Source organism: Dendrobates tinctorius, unplaced genomic scaffold (assembly GCF_039654945.1).
Source record: "Dendrobates tinctorius isolate UK_male_01 unplaced genomic scaffold, ASM3965494v1 ptg000018l, whole genome shotgun sequence".
NCBI classification, from domain to species: Eukaryota; Metazoa; Chordata; class Amphibia; order Anura; family Dendrobatidae; genus Dendrobates; species Dendrobates tinctorius.
In genome coordinates, this window is record NW_027361686.1 from 20,007,013 (window position 1) to 20,030,451 (window position 23,439).

At 48.2% G+C, this 23,439-nt stretch overlaps 1 protein-coding gene across 10 annotated transcripts in view; it reads right to left on the minus strand.

Annotated features, from left to right (window-relative positions):
• The window catches only part of THAP7 (THAP domain containing 7), a 92,695-nt gene that overhangs the window by 30,042 nt on the left and 39,214 nt on the right, over positions 1–23,439 (minus strand). For 2 of the 10 annotated variants that reach the window (XM_073566563.1, XM_073566555.1), the window contains exons 2-4: positions 8,341–8,447; positions 4,418–4,625; positions 625–704 (exon numbers count right to left, since the gene is read on the minus strand). In XM_073566563.1, coding sequence (XP_073422664.1) covers positions 625–704; positions 4,418–4,625; positions 8,341–8,420 — 368 coding nt within the window. In that variant the 5' untranslated portion in view covers positions 8,421–8,447. The other 8 variants (XM_073566557.1, XM_073566558.1, XM_073566556.1 and 5 more) reach the window with 8 other exon arrangements.

Consider the following 23,439-nt stretch of genomic DNA (forward strand, 5'->3'; position numbering starts at 1 on the left):
TAGATTTGAAGTGACTTTGGGGGGTCCCATATATTGGGAAACCCTCAAAAGTGATACCATTTTAAAAACAGCACCCCCTGACACATTGAAAATTGCTATCAGGTAGTTAATTAATCCTTCAGGTGATTTTCAGGAATTAATGCAAAGTGACATGACAGGAATGAAAAAGTGTATTTTTACCACCTAAATGCCGCTAACTTCTGAACAGGCCACTGTAGCCGGGAGACTCTAAGATTGCTATATGGTCGTGAATTGCCATGGCAAATATCAGGACCACACAATCATGATCTAAGGGTGCCGATGGGGATAAAGAGGGAGATACCACACTCTTTTAACCATTTATATGATGTAGTCACTATTGACAGCAGCATCTAAGGGGTTAAACAGATATGGACAGTACAAACACTGATCGTGGCTGATGCAGCCAATTGTCAGCTATAGTGTACAGCCGACAGCTGCGGGATTGTCACCTGTATGGGGATGATAGTATCTTATATCTCAGGTCAGTAAAAAGACGTATTGGCGGTCATTAAGGGGATAAGATGCTTTGCTTGATTCTTTCTTAATCCCAGTGAGCCCCTAAAGAGGTTTTCCCCTAGCATAAAATGAGTCGTTAGCGCAGACCTGTGGAAAGAGATGTTGTTGTCTCTTGTCAGCTGAGAATCTCGAGTGGTGCATCCGAGGGCAGAGCAGTGACGCGGCATCTAGACGCCAAAAGAGAGATTTTGTAAACAGTAAGATTAGAAAAACATTACAGGAAATCTGTTATCAGTTTTTTTCAAAAACATACAAAGCAGTGACCAATAGTCCATGTTTAATGGATTCTGTTATTTATTGGGCTTGCACCAAGCAGAATTGCAGGAGATTCTCCCCACGGAATCATCTACCTCCTATTGGAACCACTCAGGAGGGAGAAAGACAACAGGTAAAGATATGATTGGGCAAATACCCGGGATAGACCTGAAAAAATATAGAAATAATACATGAAATGTTTGGTTGACTGGGTGAGGGACAGGGAACACAAACTCTGGATAGAAATAGCGAAAGAGTCATTGTCGGTCCCAATTACCACTTTACTCCATTCATCTACGGTGTTTTTAAAAAAAGTCTCCTCCCAAAATGCAATAACAAAAAATTTGATTAAGTCCTGGTCCAAATTTTCATCCTCACCGATGCCGCTTCCGTCCCCTCTGGTAAAGGTAAGAGAAACTTTGCACAAGATAGACGACGACCTAGATGATTTTATGGAGGATGGAGTGATCCTCCCTATGCAGGATCTGCAAGTGAAATTCCCGCACTACCACATTAACTTTCTTCATTACAATAGGCTCAAAAACTCGTTCAGGTCATATTTACAATCCGGATTCCCACTCAGAGAGTTGACGGCATTTGAAAAGATGTTGACCCAGACAAACAAACCTAGAGTTGTACTAGCCAACCTTTATCAGATGCTATTGACCCACTCCACCTCAGTCAAAAGAGCGTTCATATTAAAGTGGGAGGGGGATCTTGGGGTGGAGTTGCAGGAATGGGAGGTTGACAAGATATATAAAAATTTGCATGATCCATCTGGCTGTGTAAAGATCCAAGAAAACTCCTACAAAGTCCTTACTAGGTGGTATGCCACTCCTGACGTAAAAAAGAAATGGAAACCTGAGGCGTCCTCGGATTGCAGGAGATGCCTTGGGGAGAAGGGTACCTATATGCACATTTGGTGGCAGTGCGATAAAATTCAGCCATTTTGGCGTAAATTGCTTAAAATTTCGACAAAACTTTGTCGGCTCCCGGACCCCCCATCCCTGAGACTGATCTTTTTGAACTGTTCTGGTGAAGTAGCACAATTTAAACACAAAAAACTTGTATTTGCTGGCAGCAGCTAAAATGCTAATTCCTCTGTATTGGCTGACTCAGACCTATCCTTCTATTGCAGAATGGTTACATAAAGTTAACCAAATCTACCATATTGAAGAGGTAATAGCCAGCACGACCTTTGGGTTAAGTAGGTTCAGCCTGGTTTGGGCGCCGTGGATACTCTTTAGAGAGTCAGACGAGTACCTACAACTTCTAAACTCCCAGTAGAACATCTCTTATTTATCTTAAAGTTAAGCTGGTGGAGGGTAGAGGGAGTTGCCCCTTTATGCGGATAAGGGAAACACATTGCTGACTGGACACTAACCCCCATTGTTCTCCCCACCCCAATCTACCCCCAAATTCTTTTTCTTTCTAGACTTTCACTCTATCCCTCATCTCTATCCTGTTTATTCAGTTAAAAATCTTTTTTACACTGCGTCAAAGGTTGGCATATTCATATGAAACGTATGACAAAGATCCGATGTCGGCCTTCTGCTTGGACGACTTCGAAGAAACGCTGCCACCCAGTGTGCCATGTGGCAAACGGTATTAGGTGGTAATAAAAATACACCGATATGGAGTCAGTAGGAAGGACTAGGATAGCCTTGATTTTCTGGAAAATGTATTTTATTTGTCGCATGTAATCTTCTTACTTCTTGTTTAAAATCAATAAAAAGAAGTTTAAAACGGAAAATACATGAAATGTTTGTAAAAAAGGAAGGGGACATGGCCAGTGATTCGCACATTTTCCTAATAGAGTCATATTGAAGTTAGATGTATACGGTAGCTGGTAAAAAAAAAAAAAACTTGGTCCATGTCCAAAATGTGTTTTCAACACAGAAAGAAAAATGTCTTTCAAAATATTAAGAAATTCTCAACAAATTTTTCAACAGCAGTGGAAAAAAAGGTCCATCTATTGCTTCGTATTGATGTCCTGATTCAGATATCAGCAATAGGTCCCTGAAAAAGACCAACATTTGCAGTCCTACAAAAATCTGCCGAGAGACACTACACTTTCGTGCCTCCTTACACAACCCCAGCAGACGCTCCGGGCCTCGGAAAATGGCAACAAATGCAAAAACTTTTTCATACACATTTTGGAATTTTTTTCACCACTTTAAGGGAACCAGTCAGGAGGACTGTGCACAGTAACCAACACAGTGTCAGGTCGGTGTCGTTATACTGATTAACTGATACCTGGTGATGAAATCTGTCTTGTGGTTGTTAATCTTTATTTTCAGTTTTTAGTTAATGATATGCAGCCTGCTGACTGGTCACTGATCCCTCACTGACATGCCCCCTAATTTACATAATGAATACCATCACATGCTGAAGAAATAAAAAGCCCTTCTGCAGGCAGGTGCCGGCCGTGGTTCCTGCGCTGCAGAATAATCGCATGGTTTGTGTCCTAATAATCACTGTTCTTGATGTTATTGTGCAAGTGGACAAAAATAAATAAATTTGAATATGGCGCCCGCCTCGCCTGTGCAGTAGCAGATATTGGTGTGTACAGAGGTAATCCGATAGCTGCTACTGTGCATGTGCAGGCGGTGCCACCTTGCTGGAGAAGGAAAAAAATTTCCTCCTCCAAGATGGCATCACCGGGCCTGCGCAACAGCAGTTATCGGATCTCTTTACGCAACGACAGTTGCTGCTGCGCATGCGCGGCAGCGCCATTTTGAAATGTATTTTTGTATGTGCGCAATAACGTGAACAACAGTTATTACTAGGACACTAAACATGTGATAATGCTGGCACGGCCATTTCCGGCACCTGCCCGCAGAAGGTTTTTTTTTAATCAGTATGTGATGGTATTCATTACGTAAACTAGGGGGCAGGTCAGTGAGGGATCAGTGACCTGTTAGCAGTCTTCATTATGAACACCTAATGAGAGCACTGCATGAAGACCCTCCACAGGCCGTCCCGAGACACGAGCAGATCATTAACTAAAAACTGAAAATGAAGATCAATATAATGGCACCGACCTGACAATGTCTGTAGGTTACTGTGCACAATGCTGCTGACAGCTTCCCTTTAAATAAACTAAAAAAAATAATAAGCCCTCATATGGCTATATTGGTGAAAAAATAAAAAAAAGTTATGGCTCTTGAGAAAAGATGAGGAAAAAATGAAAATGGCCATGGAGAAAAGGGGTTAAGGAGATGGCTCCATCTTTCTTTAATAGCATCCCCCATGTCGCTGGTGTGAAATGTGCACTTTTCATATTGCTATATGAGGCAGCCTCTTGGTGTGGGCCCGAAGTTGGCCGAGATCAAGAGCTAACAGTGCGCTACAGCAATCCTGGACAGCTTCAGAGCAGTGCTTACAAGCTCAATAGAAAACAGCTTGTAAACACTGTGCTCGGCAGATACAGCTGCTAGACCACAGAGGTGGCGGATCCCCTGGGCAACAAGCTGAAAATAATAACAAGAGAAAAGCAGTGACATTAGGAAAACCATTCAAATTTTAATAAATAGCAGATTAGAAAAGTTTTTTAACGGATTTTCCAGTTATAGCCATCTTCAGATGGGGAGAATAACCCTTTAAGAATGAGATATAGGCTCACCTTCGAAAAGTCGAGAGTTGAGAAGATTACGGGGACTGCAGAGTCCCTGAGTCGCACGGTCTGCCCGGTTCGATCGAACTGTTTATCGTGGAAGTGTTGCGAACACAAGCAACTGTGAACTGATGGGGTCCAGTCACTGCCGAAAGCTGTGTGGGAGTGAGACACGGCATTCACCCACATTGTCCTCCGAGACTCATCTTTTGGAAACCTAGTTTACAAAAAATGGTCACAAAATGTTTAGCAAGAGAGTGAAGGCACAGCACACAACAAAGCCAACCGAGTTTTCCTAGCAACCTGTTATCCCCAACTGCCTCTAATGGTCCTGGTGGTCATACGATCACTACCATACCGGTAGCAAGACGCTGATGTTGGGTCTATCCAGAAAGTGTTTTCACAAGCAGAGGCTTATTGCACATAGATCCGGTTGGAAGAGGTCCCTTCTTTATAGTCCTTATTCCGCTGAATCCACTTGTGAATACGGCTTAATAGACCACATAAACCTTTAAAAAACCACCCTAGGGCTATGTTCACACTGTGCGTTTTTGTTGCTTTTTTATGCAAATTAAGGCTGGTTTCACACTTGCGTTTTTTTGCGCTGTCTTTTAGCGCAAAAAAACGCATGCGTTTTTTTCCCCTGTCTTTTACATGAGTGCGCATACACATGCGTTTGTATGTGTTTGTATGCGCATGTGTTTTTTTGTAGTGTGCGCTCGGGCGCACAAAATGCATCCTGTTGCATTTTTTGTGCGTCCAACGTGCCCCCAAAAACCGCATGTGCACGCAATGCGTTTTTTTTACAGCCAAACACCCATTATAGGCTATGGGTAAGCATACGTGAACGCACCCAAACCCGCAAAAAAACGCACACAAACGCATGATGCGTTTTTTTATGTGCGTTTGCACTGCGCACGGTGCGCAGCGCAAAAAACGCAAGTGTGAAAGTAGCCTAAAAGTTGCTTTTTAACAGAAATCTCACACACACTTGCTTTATTGTCCTGACTGAACTGGAAAACTGCTATGCTTTTGAAAACAAACACGTCAAGTCTTTCTGCAACATTTTTTCACCCACAGAAAACAACTATTAAGTGCAAAAATGCAGCAAAAACACTGCTACCAGTTTCTGAAGCGTTTTTGGTGAAAGGAACACAGGTACTGCAGGATTTGAATCCCATTTTTTTTTTAATTTTCCCAAGTTTAAACCATAATGTCATAGAATTTTCACATAAGCAAGGAGTTAGTACAGTAATTTTACAGTTTAAACTAGTCATATGTGTTAAAGTAGACAATGCCTGGTGAACTCAATGCCTTACTAAGGTGACAAGTAAACAAAGCTCTACCAATGTGTAAAAGTATACAAAGCTCTACGAATGTGTGAAGTAAACAATGCCCTACCAATGTCTGAAGTAAACAATGCCCTACCAATGAGTAAAAGCATACAATGCCAGACCAATGTGTGAATTAAACAATGCCCTATCAATTTGTAAAAGTATACAATGCCTTACTAACTCACTGTCATACAAATGTGTTACATAAAGAATGCCCTACCAATGTGTGAAAGTGAACAATGCCCTACCAACTGACTGCCCTACTAATGTGTGAAAATATACAATGCCCTACCTATGTGTGTAGAAAAGATTGTCCTACCAATGTGTAAAAGCATACAATGGTTTACCAATGTGTGAAAGTATGCAGTGCCCTACTAACTCATTGCCTTACCAATGCGTTACATAATGCCCTACCAATGTGTTAAAGTGAAACATGCCTATCAACTCATTACCCTATCAATGCTTGACCAATTCAACTCCCCGTTCCCCTGTGCTGTATTTTTTATTTGCAATTGTGTATTTTTTATGAACTCATATACCCTTAGTTCACTGCTGTGTATCATATATCAATCCAGCCTTTTTGTTTAGGATAGTCACGATTTTCTCAGACAAACCTTCTTCCCCTAAATAATTTAATCGAATTACCCTTTTTTTTGAAAAATATTTAATGGCTTCACATACGTGGTTGAATTGAAGGCCTAACACCTTGCATTGGTCCTGCTTGCAAGGTGGAAGCAAAGCTATACTTTGGGATACTGAAAAACGCGGTAAAAATGGCAAAACCTGCGTTTTGGCTGCAGCTTTTTTTTACTGACAAAACAGCAAAAAACAATGTGTGAACAAGGCCTTACAGGCCTGCTTTCTGGGCAGCACCAGTTGCCGTACATATAGTAGTCTCCTGTCTCATGGACACTGGTCCTCTCCCTAAAATAAGGCATTTTATATATCAAAACAACACTTGTGTTTCCCCAAAATTTTCAACTTTTTAACACCAGTTTTCTGATGAATCCCCCCCTATAATTTCCACTTTTGTTAGTTTTTAGGCTAATAGTGTAAAAATAATGGTGATCATAACGTGAAATGGCAATTTTATCTAGGTTTATTGTCTACTGTCAAATTTTATGCCAGCTCTTCCAACATTTTTCCTTTTCAACAAATGGACAAATCTCAAAAGGGATGTGGCGGGGCGTTACCGAGCCTTACAAATTTACCATAATTTTGTCGTGCATCTTAGGCTATGTTCACATACAGCATTTTTTTATGCAAATTAAAAGCTGCTTTTTGCAGTAATAATAAAAGGATGTGATTTCAGAAATCTCATACACAGGCCTGTTTTTTTTTTTTGTAAATAAAACTAACTTTATTAAACTCATACTGTAGACAGGGTGTCATGATCCAGACCGGGTTTTGAGACCTGTCAGCCCCTTTTCCCGGTCTGATCATGTCGAGGGTTAAATTAGATTTGCCTCGTTTTGAGTTCAGGTGAGCTATTTCTCCTCGCTGCATCCTGCAGATGATGTCAGTTATATTTTCTGCCTGCCGAGTGAATATCTGACTCTGGTAGTACCCTGATTTGTCCTGCTGTGCTTACTGACTTTGTCCGTGTCTGTTCCTTCCTCTCTGGCCATCCCGTCTGAGTGTTTCCCTTTATTTATGGACTTCCCAGTGTTTGACTCTGCCTTGGCTCTTGCTTCTGGTACTTCTACTTTGGACTGGTTTTGACCCTCTGGCGCTCCACTGACTCAGTGCTTGTTTTTTCCCTTTGTACTGCGTGACGGTCTAGGTTTTGACTCTGCTTGTTTGACTACTCTGCTGCCACCTGGTGGTAGCCTCACTACGGCGCTGCAGGTCTGCTCTTGCAGACGTGCTGTCCTCCTTCCACTCTGCTGCCATCTAGTGGAGCTTGCAGCTACCTGCATAGCTGCAGCGTGACACAGAGAACACATCTAATCTGCACCCAAAAAAAACAACGCATGAAAATGGGTATTTTAAATGCAGCGTTTTTACAGAGCAGGTTTTGGCTGCAGAAAAAAACCTGATTGTGAACATGGCCTTATATGAGAAATGTATGGATAACTGGAGTGCATTTTCACCAGAAATCACATCAGTAGGTCAACAAATAAGAAACATCTGGCTGATAATCCAGAGCATACAACACATAAATGGTTTCCGGTCCTGAACTGGTTAAATAGTTCTAGTTTTTCACTATGTATTATCACAAAAGCCAATACAGAAAGGCCTGGACTGTGGGACCCCCTATATTAACACAGAACACCCACCCTATTTCAGAAAGGGATGAATGATGAAGGTAGTTCTGTGAGACTATAGTGTGATCACCCGGGGGGCCCGGTCACAGTCCTGCCATAGCTCGAGAATAACCTCAATTCTTCCCTATGAAGCAAAAAAAAGTCTCCTCAATGAGCAGATTTCTGAGACCATCATGTGACTTCTTACTGTAGATCAGGGTGTGTGTGATTCCATTGATGCTCACAGGCACCACGAGTGATCGAGGGGCCTAAGTCCTATCATCAGATACAACCCTCCGCACTGCTCTGAAGCCCGTCTAGCACAGGAGTACAGGCGTCCACAAACACTTACCGGTGGAAGGTTATTCCTTTGCGCTTGGTCTGCACTGTCTGGCGGTTGACACAATTAGCAGCAGAACATGATCGCACCATTTCGTTCCTTTTAGGCGCAGATCTTACCTGGAGATTACAAGACAGACACCAACATGACAGTAAGAGATAAGCTAAGAACGTGTTCCCGGCCCACACTGCTCACGTCACATTTCTACAGCATCCGAGAAACGTTATGTGACTCCGGTATAAGGACTCTCATAGGGTTTCATAAGTGTCACATACACGGGGATCACACCTCCAGGTCCCTTTTTGGATAACAGTGGTGGACTGACTCCCCTCATTCAAGAATATGGAGGTTACTGCACTGGCCAACATCACTGGGGCCATGTTACCCTACGTCCGTGATCCTCAGGTAGGATGAGGGTTCAAGCTGTCAAGACTCATCAGAATTGTTGCTCTCTGTAGGGCGTCACTTGCTACGTGCAGCACCGTCTACGGGGAGGCGCTCTCCACGGGGAGGCGCTCTCCAAGGGGAGATGCAGTCTACGGGGAGGCGCTCTCCACGGGGAGGCGCAGTCTACGGGGAGGCGCTCTCCACGGGGAGGCGCAGTATACGGGGAGGCGCTCTCCACGGGGAGGCGCAGTCTACGGGGAGGCGCTCTCCACGGGGAGGCGCAGTCTACGGGGAGGCGCAGTCTACGGGGAGGCGCTCTCCAAGGGGAGATGCAGTCTACGGGGATGCACAGTCTACGGGGAGGCGCTCTCCACGGGGAGGCGCTCTCCAAGGGAGGAGCAGTCTACGGGGAGGCGCTCTCCACGGGGAGGCGCTCTCCACGGGGAGGCGCAGTCTACGGGGAGGCGCTCTCCACGGGGAGGCGCAGTCTACGGGGAGGCGCTCTCCACGGGGAGGCGCAGTATACGGGGAGGCGCTCTCCACGGGGAGGCGCAGTCTACGGGGAGGCGCTCTCCAAGGGGAGATGCAGTCTACGGGGAGGCGCTCTCCAAGGGGAGGCGCAGTCTACGGGGAGGCGCTCTCCAAGGGGAGATGCAGTCTACGGGGATGCACAGTCTACGGGGAGGCGCTCTCCACGGGGAGGCGCAGTCTACGGGGAGGCGCTCTCCACGGGGAGGCGCAGTCTACGGGGAGGCGCTCTCCACGGGGAGGCGCAGTATACGGGGAGGCGCTCTCCACGGGGAGGCGCAGTCTACGGGGAGGCGCTCTCCAAGGGGAGATGCAGTCTACGGGGAGGCGCTCTCCAAGGGGAGATGCAGTCTACGGGGATGCACAGTCTACGGGGAGGCGCTCTCCAAGGGAGGAGCAGTCTACGGGGAGGCGCTCTCCATAGGGTGGCACTGACTATAATATTTCCCTCTCTATGGGGCGTCAGATATCATCTACCAAGACATTCTCGGACTTGCATCCTGGATATTTTGAAGTGCCCACTTAGCAGGTTTCAGTCATTTGGGCTCGGACACGTCAGAGGTCATCATCAGCTGCAGGACAACAACCCCCAGCGCTGTGAGCAGTGCAAAGGCCAAGGATGCGCATATATAAGGCCATACCTCTATATATAGGTATGGGCCCACATAAGGTGCAGCAAGAGAGGATGGGGGTTGTAGTGACATCACTGGAAGCTGTGTGTATGACCTGACACACTATAAACCAACATGGTGGCCTCATCCCCCCCCAGCTCTGCACCCCGTGTACCTGCCGGAAGTATATACACATACACCGAGTCCCAGCCACGAGAGTCCGGGCTCATCCGTCTCCAGCTGCCCTCATCATCCTCATTTCCCATCCACCGTGCACCGAACTCATCCACTCCACATAGACAGCCCGTCCCTCCTGTGTGTCGCTACGCCGCCATCTGCTGGAGGGAGGAGCGCACTGCAGCGCTGGCTCGATGATTCCCATTCTGAGCGGTGCTGTCAGGCAGACTGACTCTGAGGCTCTCAGCTTTACACATTTTTGGGGTACTGTAGTTGCCCTCTTTTATTACTTTATTCTATTTATATTCTTTTTTGGTCACACACTTCTTATTTGCTTCTTTTCACATTAAAAAATGCAATGGCTGCTTTAGCGTTCATATTGAGGACGGATAACGTTTGGTTGCAATGTATTTTTTACACAAAAATGTGGGGGGAAAAAAACAACCAGGAAAACAAAGCAATAAAAATCCCTGTGTGCAGGGGCGTACGTGGAAATTATGGGGCCCCATAGCAAAAGTCCTAATTGGACCCCCCCCCCCCCCCCGCACAAAAAATAAAAATAAATATATTCAGCTAGGACACATATTACAATTTTGCAGCTATTACAAAGAAACTTTGCCCCTATTATTGAAGCCCCTTAGTGTTCCCTCATACTATAATGACCCCCACATAGTATCATGGCCCCATAAATCTCCCTTCACATAGTTTGATGGCCCTATAAATATTCCTCCATATAGTATGAGGACACCATAAATAGCCCTCCACATATTACGTGTCAGGTTCCTGTCGCTGCACAGCAGGAATCCCGAGCCTTGCTTCCGGCGGTCCCCCATTCCTCTCCAGCTGCAGAGGAGGCTACTCAGCAGACTCATCAGTCCTGTGCTCTGCCCAGACTAGCCCCGTGGGTTTGGTTGCTGCTGCCATCTCTGGTCTAGCTATAGTAACGCATGCTGGTCAGCAGCGACCTACTCCAGGGACTAAGTCCTCCTTTTGGTCCACTGAGCATGCCCGTGTGATGAACTCTCATTGGAGATCGGAGGTCACATGCTCAGGTCCTTCTCCAGGTCGGATTGGACCATCAAAAAGGTCAGGAAGGTCCCGGAAGGACGCGGTTATAAAAGGTTCGCATGGCCATTACCAGACTATGAGGAGTGAGCAGGCCCGGATTGATAATCTGGCGAACCGGGCAGATTCCTGGTGGGCCGGCAGCTCTGAACTACAAAATGGGTCTCTGGCCCTTTAAAACTTCTGACTAGGCTTTGTGTGCGCTCGCGCGCCTGTTGGTGCACGCGCTGATAAGGGCCGCAGCGGCCCGCGTCAGTGTGTGAGCGCGGCCGCGGCCCTCTTCAGTGCGGGAAGACAGGGGAGTGCGCACACTCAGGGCCCAGGTCAGACATTTGAAAGGGCCGCCTGGGCGCGCACAGGACACCTCTCTGCTCTTCTCCAGGGGAGTCGCTATGAAACCTCCGGGGCTGTTGTGCTCCTGGGCAGCTTGCTCTGAGGGTGACAGCCACTGCAGCTATCAAGATGAAATCAGCATAGGTGGCTGCTCCCAGGGAGAGATAAGCTGCCCCTGCTCTCATCTGCTATCCCGGTGGAGAGGAGAGACCAGGGGATGTGCTGACAGTGCTGCTGTGAGCAGGAGAAGCTGATGAGCTGCGCATGGACACCAGCCTCCCCTGCGCCACAGAGGAGAGTATGTGTGTGGCTGTGCGTATGTGTGTGGCTGTGTCTATGTGTGTGAGAGTCTGTGTGTATGTGTGATACGTGTGTGGCTGTGTGTGTGTGAGGCTGTGTGTATGTGTGATACGTGTGTGAGCATGAGCTGTGTGATACATGCATGTGTGAGCTACTTGTGTGTGTGAGGTGTGTGTGAGAGCTGTGTGATACATGCATGTGTGAGCTACTTGTGTGTGTGAGAGCTGTGTGATACATACGTGTGTGATACATGTATGGTGATATACGTGTATGTGTGATATACGTGTGTGAGCTACTTGTGTGTGAGCTGTGTAATACGTGTGTGTGTGAGAGCTACTTCTGTGTGTGAGCTGTGTGTGATACATGCATGTGTGCGTGAGCTACTGTGTCAGCTGTATGATACGTGAGTGTGTGTGAGTTGTGTGATACATATGTGTGTGTGAACGTGAGCTGTGTGTGTGTGAGCTGTGTGAGCATGCGCTGTGTGTGTGATACAGGCGTGTGTGTGCTGTGTGATACGTGTGTGTGACATACATGTGTGATACGTGTGAGCTGTGTGAGCTACTAGTGTGAGTGTGAGCTACTTGTGTGTGTGAGCTGTGATACATGTGTGTGTGAGCGTGAGCTACTTGAGTGTGTGAGTTGTATGATACATGTGTGTGTGATACGAGTGAGCTGTGTGTGTGACCGTGAGCTGTGTGTGAACTGTGTGTGTATGTGTGAGCTACTTGTGTGTGAGCTGTGATACAGCGTGTGTGATACGTGTGAGCTGTGTGTGTGTGTGTGTGTGTGTGTGAGCTAAAGCAAAAGTTAGCACAACCTGCCAGTGTTCTACGATTTGGGTCAGGACATTCATTGTATGTGGGCTGGTGAATTTTTTTTTTTTTTTTTTTTTTTGTGCCAGGGCTGCTTTTTGGTCTGTCCGGCCCTGGGAGTGAGTGTTGTATGCAAGTGAATGTCTCTGGTGACTGACTCATTTGAATCCCCTACCCTTGGTACGCATGTGTTGTGCAGCCTAGCCTGTCAAGCGCTCAGGCTTAGGTGTAGGTAGAGGCAGAGTCTGAGACTAACATCAGTGTCCACCGGTGGCTCTGCATGCCACGGTGCACGTGCTCGACACTCCACCATAGCAGCTATAGTGGCGTCTGTAGGTTCGACGCTGTGCGCTCAGTAGGACTAGAGGGACTCAGACCTCGTGTCCTTGGGGCTGAGTTCTGTGCCTGCATACTGAGCGCTCTCTTGCTGAGTGCTGTGATTTTAACAGGCTCCAGCCTTTATGTTCAGCGGTGGCGCGGCTCTGTGTCGTAACATTGTTAACTTCTGTTCACACTGGGTGACGTTAACCCACGTGTGACCTCTTGTATACCGCTTTATACTTCCGCCATTATTAAGCAGCAGTTTACCACCCCTGCACGGTGGACCTCGGGCTGCGAACGCACTTTATTATTATTTTATTATTTGCTGTGTTCCGTCAGCCCTAACATTATACTAGTGCCAGGGTCTGGCTAGTAATGGCGGACGAACAATGACTGCAGCGGTACATCCAGCAGCTGGAGGGCAGACTGGCGGCTCTTGAGCGCTCAGCCTCGGCTGTGGATGTTACCACAGTCGCTGTTCAGGGAGCCACAGAGGCTGTCTCCCGTGTGTCCCCTGCCATCCCTGCCCCATCTTTGTCCCGCCTCACATTGCCCGAGAAGTTCTCGGGCGATAGTGCTTCTTGAAGGGGTTTCGTGAGCCAGTGTACCATACAGCTGGAGCTGCTGGCTGCACGATTCCCCTCTGAGTGGGCTAAAGTGGGATTTGTTATTTCCCTCTTGTCGGGCAGGGCTCTGGAGTGGGCCACACCGCTGTGGGAGCGTGGTGATCATGTGGTGCAGAGTGCCTTGCGGTTCTTGGGCACTCTGAAGCAGGTCTTTTTGGGACCGCGAGTCACCCATGATACCGCGCTCCAGCTGCTGGCTTTATCGCAGGGCTCGTCTCTGGTCAGCCATTATGCCATCCAGTTCCAGACACTGGCTTCAGAGCTGGAGTGGTCAGATAAGACCCTCATTCCGGTGTTCTGGAGAGGTCTGGCTGGCCATGTAAAGGACGCCCTGGCCACCAGGGAGATTCCCGCCACACTCGAGGAGCTTATCACCATCTCCACCCGCATAGACCTTCGTTTTTTGAAGCGAAGGTTGGAGCGGTCCCAGTGTAGGCAGAGGTTTAGGTTGGCACCTAGTTTTACTAAACCTCCGGAACCTCCCGATCGGGCGTCCGGGCTCCAAGAGGCCATGGAGAATTCTTGTGCAGGATCCAGGTCCCGGTCCACGTGAGCATCTGTGGTCTGTCACATTTGCCTGCAGTCTGGTCACCCTGCCAACAGGTGCCCACAGCGGCCAGGAAAACGCTCACGTCTAGTGGCTGTTGCAGGAGGCCTACTAGATACTGCAACGTTTTCCTCCAAGCTGTCCTTTGAGGGCACGCTTGAGTTTGTCTCTTCCACTCTGATGGTGGAGGTTTGTGTGGATTCCGGGGCGGACGGCAATTTCATGTCATCTGCCTCCGCCTAACGGCACGCAATTCCTCTGGTTTTGCTACCTCAGCCAGTCACCATCAGACTGGTGAATGGAGCGACATTACCCTCCCAGATCAACCACCAGACCACCCCGCTGATACTCTCGTTGTCTCCTTCCCATCAGGAGACGCTATCTCTCCTTGTCATGCCCAAGGGTATCGACCAGGTCCTCTTAGGGGTCCCCTGATTGCGTCATCACTCTCCCCATATAGAGTGGTCCTCATGGAGAATTCTTGGGTGGAGTAAATCCTGTGAGGGTAGATGTCAAAGGGAGTGCGTTCAGGTTGCCTCCACTGAAGTACCCGCAGACCTTTTCTTTCTCCCCAAATGCTATTGACAGTATTCAGACGTATTTTCCAAGAAGGCGGAGGAGACCCTTCTGCCTCACCGCCCCTACTGTTCTGAGTTCATTTTCCCCTTCGTCACTGAGGTCTGGTGAACTCCCTATTCTGGTAAAGGAAGGTAATGAGCCTGATTATCAGGCACCTGAGCCTAATGAGGATGACTGGCTGAGTGGAGTCACAGACTGGATATAAGGCTGTCGACGCCCTTCTGCCCTGCGGGTGATTTCTCTGTGGACTTCTAGGACACCAGTCTGATTCCTGCTCCTCTAAAGCGAAGTTTTCTGCTTTGCCTGTTAGCATTTGTGTTTGTTTTTGTTTTCCTTGCTTTTCTGTATTCTGCCATTCCCTGCTGAGGTGAGCTGAATCTCCTTTTGCCTGTAGCTCTGTCTTCAGAATATCCCTGAGTACTGACATAGCTTTTTTGAAGCCTAGCGTCTTCAGGGCCTTTTTCACTGTCAGTCTGTTGGCTCTTATTTTCATAGGGTTTTTCACGGATTGCAGACAGCAGCCTTCCTGTCCTTTTCTATCTAGTTAGCTTGGGCCCCGTCTTTGCTCAGTCTATCTTTCTGCCTGTGTTAGTGTTTTCATCTTGCTTCACCGTCATTATATGTTGGGGGCTGCCTTTTGCTTTGGGGTCTGCTCTGGGGCAGTTTAGATTTCCCCTTTCTTTCTTTAGGCCTATTTAATTCTCCGGCTGTGATCGGGGGGTCTAGGGCATCGTAGGAACCCCCCCATGGCTACTGCTAGTTGTGTTGATAGGTTCAGGGGTCTGCAATCCGATAGCTGCCAACTTCTCTGGTTTTCTGGACTTAGCTAGCATTTCTGTTTTTGCCTCCTACGGTGACTCAATCATAACACCCTACGACTGTCCTATTGACCTCTTGCCTGGTGCTGAGCCTCCCCGGGGTCGAGTCTATCCCCTATCTCTCCTTGAGACAGAGGCCATGTCTCAGTATATCAGGGAGAATCTGGCAAGAGGATTCATTAGGAAGTCAGTGTCACCAGCGGGGGCGGGATTCTTTTTCGTCCATAAGAAGAATGGAGAATTACGTCCCTGCATCGATTACAGGGGTCTTAACGCCATCACCGTTAAGAATAAGTATCCTCTGCCCCTGATATCGGAACTGTTTGATAGGCTACGGGGAGCGAGAGTGTTTACTAAGCTTGATCTGCGGGGGGCTTACAACCTGATTCACATCCGTGAGGGGGACAAATGGAAGACAGCTTTTAACACCAGGCATGGGCACTATGAATACCTGGTGATGCCCTTCGGCTCTGTAACGCTCCAGCTGTCTTCCAAGACTTTGTAAACAACATCTTCCGGGGTATGCTCACCACCTTAGTTGTAGTCTATCTGGATGATATTCTCATCTACTCTCAAGATATTGACTCTCATCGGAGAGATGTTTGCAAAGTCCTTGCCTTTCCTGGGCTATATCATCTCCGCCCAGGGATTGGCCATGGATCCTGCCAAGCTACAGGCGGTGATGGATTGGCAGGAGCCCCATTCTCTCAAAGCGGTGCAGCGCTTTATGGGGTTCATAAATTATTACCACCAATTCATTCCCCACTTCTCAACGTTGGTAGCCCCCTTGGTGGCCCTTACCAAGAAGGGTGCAAATCCCAAGTTGTGGTTGGAACCTGTCTCCAAGGCCTTCTCCATTAAGTCCCATTTCGCTAGCGCTCCCATTCTACATCGCCCCGATGTAGATAAACCCTTCATTCTTGAAGTGGATGCCTCTTCCGTCAGTGCTGGAGTGGTCCTGTTTCAGAAGGACACGCAAGGTCGGAACCACCCATGCTTCTTTTTCTCCAAGACCTTCACACCGGTGGAGAGGAATTATTCCATCGGGGACAGGGAGTTGCTAGCGATGAAGTTGGCCTTCTCGGAGTGGAGACACCTTCTGGAGGGGGCTCGCCACCCTTTCCAGGTGTTCACTGACCACAAGAACTTGGTGTATTTGCAAACAGCCCAGCGGCTAAATTCTCGCCAGGCCAGATGGTCCTTGTTCTTCTCCCGGTTCCACTTCACCCTCCATTTTCTCTCCGGGGAGAAGAACGTCCGGGCCGATGCTCTCTCCCGCTCCGTGGTGTCATCAGTGGAAGAGGAGGAGGAGCCTCGGCTGATCATCCCATCCGAAAGCCTGAGGACTGTGGCTCCGGTCGCCCTTGAGTCAGTACCTCCGGGCAAGACATTTGTCCCTGCCCGTCTGCGACCGGAGGTCCTCTCTTAGGCTCATTTGTCCAGGGTGGGTGGACATTTCGGGCCAAAACGGACCTCTGAGCTTCTGGCGAGGACATACTGGAGGCCGCATGTGGCCCGTGATGTCAGGGACTATATTCAGGCGTTCGTCTCTTGCGCCTAGAATATGTCCTCTCAGCAGCAGCCCGCTGGGCTACTTTATCCCTTGCCGGTAGCGGACAGGCCCTGGGAGATGGTCGGTATGGACTTTGTGGTGGGGCTACCCAAGTCCAGTGGCAGCACGGTCATATGGGTTGTCACCGACCATTTCTCCAAGATGGTGCACCTGGTACCTCTCTTCCGGTTACCTTCTGCATGGGGCCTGGCAGCGTTGTTCATTAAGCACATTTTCCGCCTGCACGGCATGCCGGACAAGATTGTCAGCGACCGGGGTCCCCAGTTTGCGTCTCGGTTCTGGAGAGAGCTCTGTAGCCTGCTCAGCATTGAGCTAAATCTCTCCTCCGCCTATCATCCCGAGATGAACGGGTTGGTAGAGAGAGCCAACCAGACCCTGGTCACATATCTACGACATTTTGTCTCAGCCAGGCAGGATGACTGGGCATCCTTGCTGCCGTGGGCGTAGTTCGCTTTGAACAATGCTGTGGCCGACTCCACCGGCCAGACCCCATTCCTCCTAAATTACGGCCAGCATCCGCGCGTCCCTGTGCCCATGCCCGTGTCGTCCACCGATTCCAGGGTGGCAGACTGGGCGGTGGAGGCATGTGACATTTGGGATCGCACTCAGGATGCTATCCGGGCCTCCAAGGAGAGAATGAGGGCCTCCGCCGACACGCACCAACGCCCCGCTCCGACCTTTGCTCCTGGCGACTTGGTGTGGCTCTCCGCCCGTAACATCAGGCTGCGGGTCGAGTCCACAAAATTCACACCACGCTACATTGGCCCCTTCAAGGTCCTTGAGCAGGTCAACCCTGTGGTCTACCGTCTGACCCTTCCACCACATTTGGCTATTTCCGATACCTTCCACATGCCCTCCTTAAGCCTGTCCTCATGTCCCGGTTCTCCGAGTCGTCTGCCGGGTCATCTGACCTGTCCTCGGACGAGTTTGAGGTTAAGGCCATCGTGGGATGCAGGGTGGTGCATGGTAAAAAGTTTTATTTGGTGGACTGGAAGGGTCATGGTCCAGAGGCTCGGACCTGGGAGCCAGTGGAGAACATCCGCGCTACACTTCTCATTGTGGAATTTGAGCAGAGCGAGGCTCGGAGAGGAGGGGGCCCTAGGAGGGGGGATAATGTTAGGCGTCAGGTTCCTGTTGCTGCACAGCGGGAATCCCGAGCCTTGCTTCCAGCAGTCTCCCATTCCTCTCCAGCCGCAGAGGAGGTTGCTCAGCAGACTCGTCGGTCCCGGCGCTCTGCCCAGACTAGCTCCGTTGGTTTGGTTGCTGCTGCCTCCTCTGGTCCAGCTATAGCAACGCATGCTGGTCAGCAGCAAGCTACTTCAGGGACTAAGTCCTCCTTTCAGTCCACTGAGCATGCCCATGGGACGATCTCTCATTGGAGATCGGAGGTCACATGCTCAGGTCCTTCTCCAGCTCGGATTGAACCATCAGAAAGGTCAGGAAGGTCCCGGAAGGACACGGCTATAAAAGGTTCGAATGGCCGCTCGGCCATGCGCTAGTATACACTGCATTACCAGACTATGAGTGAGTGTAGTATGCAAGTATGAATGTCTCTGGTGACTGACTCATTTGAAACCCCTACCCTTGGTACGCATGTGTTGTGCAGCCTAGCTGTAATGTCACGTGTGACTGGATACACCTCCTCCAGCAGGGCGAATTTCTATACCACCTGTGAACCTGGATACACCGCCTCCAGCAAGGCGAATTTAAACAGAGTTAAGGGGAACACCTGGGAAACCATTACAATGGAGGTGAGACGTCTGCCTGCGGTCTGGACTGCAGCCAGACAGCACCCCGAGAAACACTGATACCCTTTACCCCTATACAGGGATCTGGATTTATAGCAGAGCCCAGGAGGCACTGTCTGAATAGGAGCAATGACCAGAGCAGGACGGTCGCCAGAAAGGTGTTCCAATACAGGACACAGAGGCAATGATATCCGAGACTAAACCAGTCAGGCAGCAACGGTACAAAAACAGTAGACAGTAGCAGAGTCAGATTCCAGGCCGAAGCCAGAGTCATAAACGAGGAGAGTCGCAGAGGTACAGAATCGTTAGGCAGAAGCAGAGTCAGAATCCAGGCCGAAGTCAGAGTCATAAACCAGGAGAGTCGCAGAGGTACAGAATCGTTAGGCAGAAGCAGAGTCAGAATCCAGGCCAAAGTCAGAGTCATAAACCAGGAGAGTCACAGAGGTACAGAATCGTTAGGCAGAAGCAGAGTCAGAAGTCCAGGCAAAAGTCAGAGTCAGTCAACAGCAATTCACACAGTAGCACGCAGGGGAACCAAGAATATATCCGGCGGCCTGCAAGAGCAGTCCCAAGGTATTTGAGGGATCAGGTCATCCCTTACAGGCCCGTGGCCTGATGATGTCATCCGGACCGCCCCCAGGACCAGGCTGGATGGTAATGCACCAGCCCCTTCATGACTGACCGAGGAGCGAAGCCTGCGTCCAGCGGACGCCTGCGCAGGAGCCTCATGACTATCGCCGCCACCACTCGGGGTTGAAGCACAACGCCTCCCAGAGACCAAGGCCGAGACTGCAGGCCACGGGTCAGACGGTGATAGGACAGTCCGGCGCCTCCTACTGGCCGAGGCCGGGACAGCAGGCCTTGAGTCTGGCGGTGCCGTGACAGGAGGGCACTGCAATAGGGAATGGTGACATGGAGACCTCCTGCACTCCCCTGAGTCAGTGTCCCTACACTCCTGACGATCCCTAGGCAGGTTCCGCACCTGGCGACGAGCTGGATACCTCAAATCCCTAGCTCGCCCTGCACCTATCCCTTTCTAGTGAACTGGACGGTGCAGAAACTAATCCCACCACTGCACTAATACACACACAAGGAAAGTCACAAACAGGGAAAAACACCACTTAGCTTTGCTCTCTTGCTATTGCTCCCAGCAACAGAGTACAACACCAAAGTTCAGCTTCACCCCTGAAGCTCGACACCTGAATTCATCTTCCGCCTGAAGCTATTACACCAGAGCTCCCCTGAGCTGCCAGGAACTCCTCTCTGAAGTTCCTTCCTTTACCAGACTTGGTTGGAAATGAGCAATATCACCAACAGTGAGTGAGACCACCTGCAACTCTTTTATAGGTAGGAGCCAGGGAATCACACCTGTTTCATAATCACGTGCAATAACACTAGCGGCCACCAGGGGCAACTAAACTAAAGTAACCAGAGTGTAATGACCCTAACGGCCATCGGGGGCAAAACTAGAACTAAAACAACCACAGTGTAATGACCCTAATGGCCACCGGGGGCAAAACTAACTTTAAGCCAACAGCTTAAAGGAAAAAAAAAGGTTACTTGTGCAAAATCTGTCATAATCCAACCAGGATCATGACACTAGCCTGTTAAGCACCCAGGCTTAGGTGTAGGTAAAGGCAGAGTCTGAGACTAACATCAGTGTCCACCGGTGGCTCTGCACGCCACGGTGCACGTGCTCCACACTCCACCTTAGTCAGCAGCTATAGTGGCGTCTGCAGGTGCGACGCCGAACGCTCAGTAGGTCTAGAGGGACTCAGACCTCGTGTCCTTGGGGCTGAGTCCTGTGACCACATACTGAGCGCTCTCTTGCTGAGTGCTGTGATTTTAACAGGCTCCAGCCTTTATGTTCAGCGGGGGCGCGGCTCTGTGTCGTAACATTGTTCGCTTCTGTTCACACTGGGTGACGTTAACCCACGTGTGACCTCTTGTATACCGCTTTATACTTCCGCCATTACTAAGTTTACCACCCCTGCACGGTGGACCCCGGGCTGCGAACGCACCTTACTATTATTTTATTATTTGGTGCGCTCCGTCAGCCCTAATGTGATGGCCACATAAATCTCCCTCTATTCATTGCAGGAATAAGTGGAATCAGACACTGTGATTTTTTTGTCCTCTCGCTCTCATGGTAAACACGTGACAGTACCCCCCTTCTAACAGGGACCTCCAGAACCTAAGGGCCAGGTTAATCAGGGTGAGCTGCATGAAAAGACCACATGAACGATGCTGGTTCTCTCTTCAGGACCGTAACCCTTCCAGTGAACCAGATACCAAAGAGATCAACGAGTCAAGTGAGAATCAACAATCTTAGCTATCTGAAACTCCAATTTCCCATCAACAATGACCGGGAATGGAGATAATGGTGGTGGTTCAGAGGAGGCCACATATTTTTTGAGTGGAGACGGGTGAAACACATTATGAATCCTAAAAGTGTGTGGCAAAGCAATGCGGAATGCTACAGGATTGATAACGGCAATAATCTTATAAGGACTGATGAACCTGGGACCCAGTCTCCAAGAGGGAACATTCAACTTAACCCCTTTACCCCCAAGGGTGGTTTGCATGTTAATGACCAGGCCAATTTTTACAATTCGGACCACTGTCCATTTATGAGGTAATATAACTCTGGAACGCTTCCATGGATCCTGGTGCTTCTGACATTGTTTTTCTCATGACATATTGTACTTCATGTTAGTGGTAAAATTTCATTTATATAACTTGCGTTCATTTGTGAAAAAATGGAAATTTGGCGAAAATTTTGCAGTTTTCCAACTTTGAATTTTTACAATATGCCCTTAAATCGCAGAGATATGGCACACAAAAAGCTTAATAAGTAACATTTCCCACATGTTTACTTTACATCAGCACAATTTTGGAACCAACATTTTTTTTGGTTAGGAAGTTATAAGGGTTAAAAGTTGACCAGCGATTTCTCATTTTTACAACACCATTTTTTGGGGGGGACCAGATCACATTTGACGTCACTTTGAGGGGTCTATATGATAAACAATAGCCAAAAGTGATACCATTCTAAAAACTGCAACCCTAACGGTACTCAAAACCACATTCAAGAAGTTTATTAAGCTTTCACAGGAATTTTTTGAATGTTTAAAAAAAAAAAAAGAACATTTAACTTTTTTTCACAAAAAAAAATTCAGGTTCAATTTTTTTATTTTACCAAGGGTAACAGGAGAAATGGGACTGCAAAAGTTATTGTGCGTTATTTGTCCTGAGTACGCTGATACCCGATATGTGGGGGTAAACCACTGTTTGGGCACATGGCAGAGCTCAGAAGGGAATGAGTGCCGTTTTACTTGTTCAATGCAGAATTGGCTTGGGAAACCCCCCACAAATGATACCATTTTGGAAACTAGACCCCCCAAGGAACTTATCTAGATGTATGGTGAGAACTTTGAACCCCCATGGGCTTCACAGAAGTTTATAACGTATAGCCGTAAAATTAAAAAATCTAATTTTTTCCACAGAAATGATCTTTTCACCCCCAATTGTTATTTTCCCAAGGGAAACAGGACCCCAAAAGTTATTGCTCAATTTGTCCTGAGTATGCTGATACCCCATATGTGGGGGTAACCCACTGTTTGGGTGCATGGCAGAGCTTGGAAGGGAAGGAGCACCGTTTGACTTTTTCATTGCAAAATTGGCTGGAATTGAGATTAGACGCCATGTTGCATTTGGAGAGCACCTGATGTGCCTAAAAAGTGGAAATCCCCCAATTCTAACTCCAACCCTAACCCCAAGAACACCCCTAACCCAATTCTCAGCACTAACCCTAACCCTAGCCCTAATGGGAAAATGGAAATAAATACATTTCTTTTAATTTTATTATTTTCGGAAGGGAAGGAGCGCCTTTTGATGCAAAATTGGCTAAAAATGAGATAGGGCGCCGTGTCGCGTTTGGAGAGCCCCTGATGTGCCTGAACAGTGGAAAACCCCCCACAAGTGACGCCATATTAGAAACTACACCCCCCCAAGGAAATTATCTAGATGAGTAGTGAGCACTTTGAACCCCCAAGTGCTTCACAGAAGTTTATAACACCCGGGCATGAAAATAAAAAAATCATATTTTTTCTACAAACATGATCTTTTAGTCTCCAATTTTTTTTATTTTCCCAAGGGTAACAGGAGAAATTGGATCCCAAAAGTTGTTGTCCAATTTGTCCTAAGTACGCTGATACCACATATGGGGGAGAAAACTACTGTATGGGCACACATCGGGGCTCGGAAGTGAAGTAGTGATGTTTTGGAATGCAGACTTTGATGGAATGGTCTGCTGGAGTCATGTCGCGTTTGGAGAGCCCCTGATGTGCCTAAACTGTGGAAACCCCCCAAAGTGACCCCATTTTGGAAACTAGACCCCCCCCCCCAAGGAACTTATCTAGATGTGTGGTGGGCACTTTCAACCCCCAAGTGCTTCACAGAAGTTTATGACGTAGAGCCATAAAAATAAAAAAATCATTAATTTTTCACAAAAATGATCTTTTTTTCCCCCAATTTTTTATTTTCCCAAGGGTAACAGGAGAAATTGTACCCAAAAAGTTGTTGTGCAATTTGTCCTGAGTAGGCTGATACCCCATATGTGGGGGTAAACCACTGTTTGGGCACATGGCAGAGCTTGGAAGGGAAGGAGCACCATTTGACTTT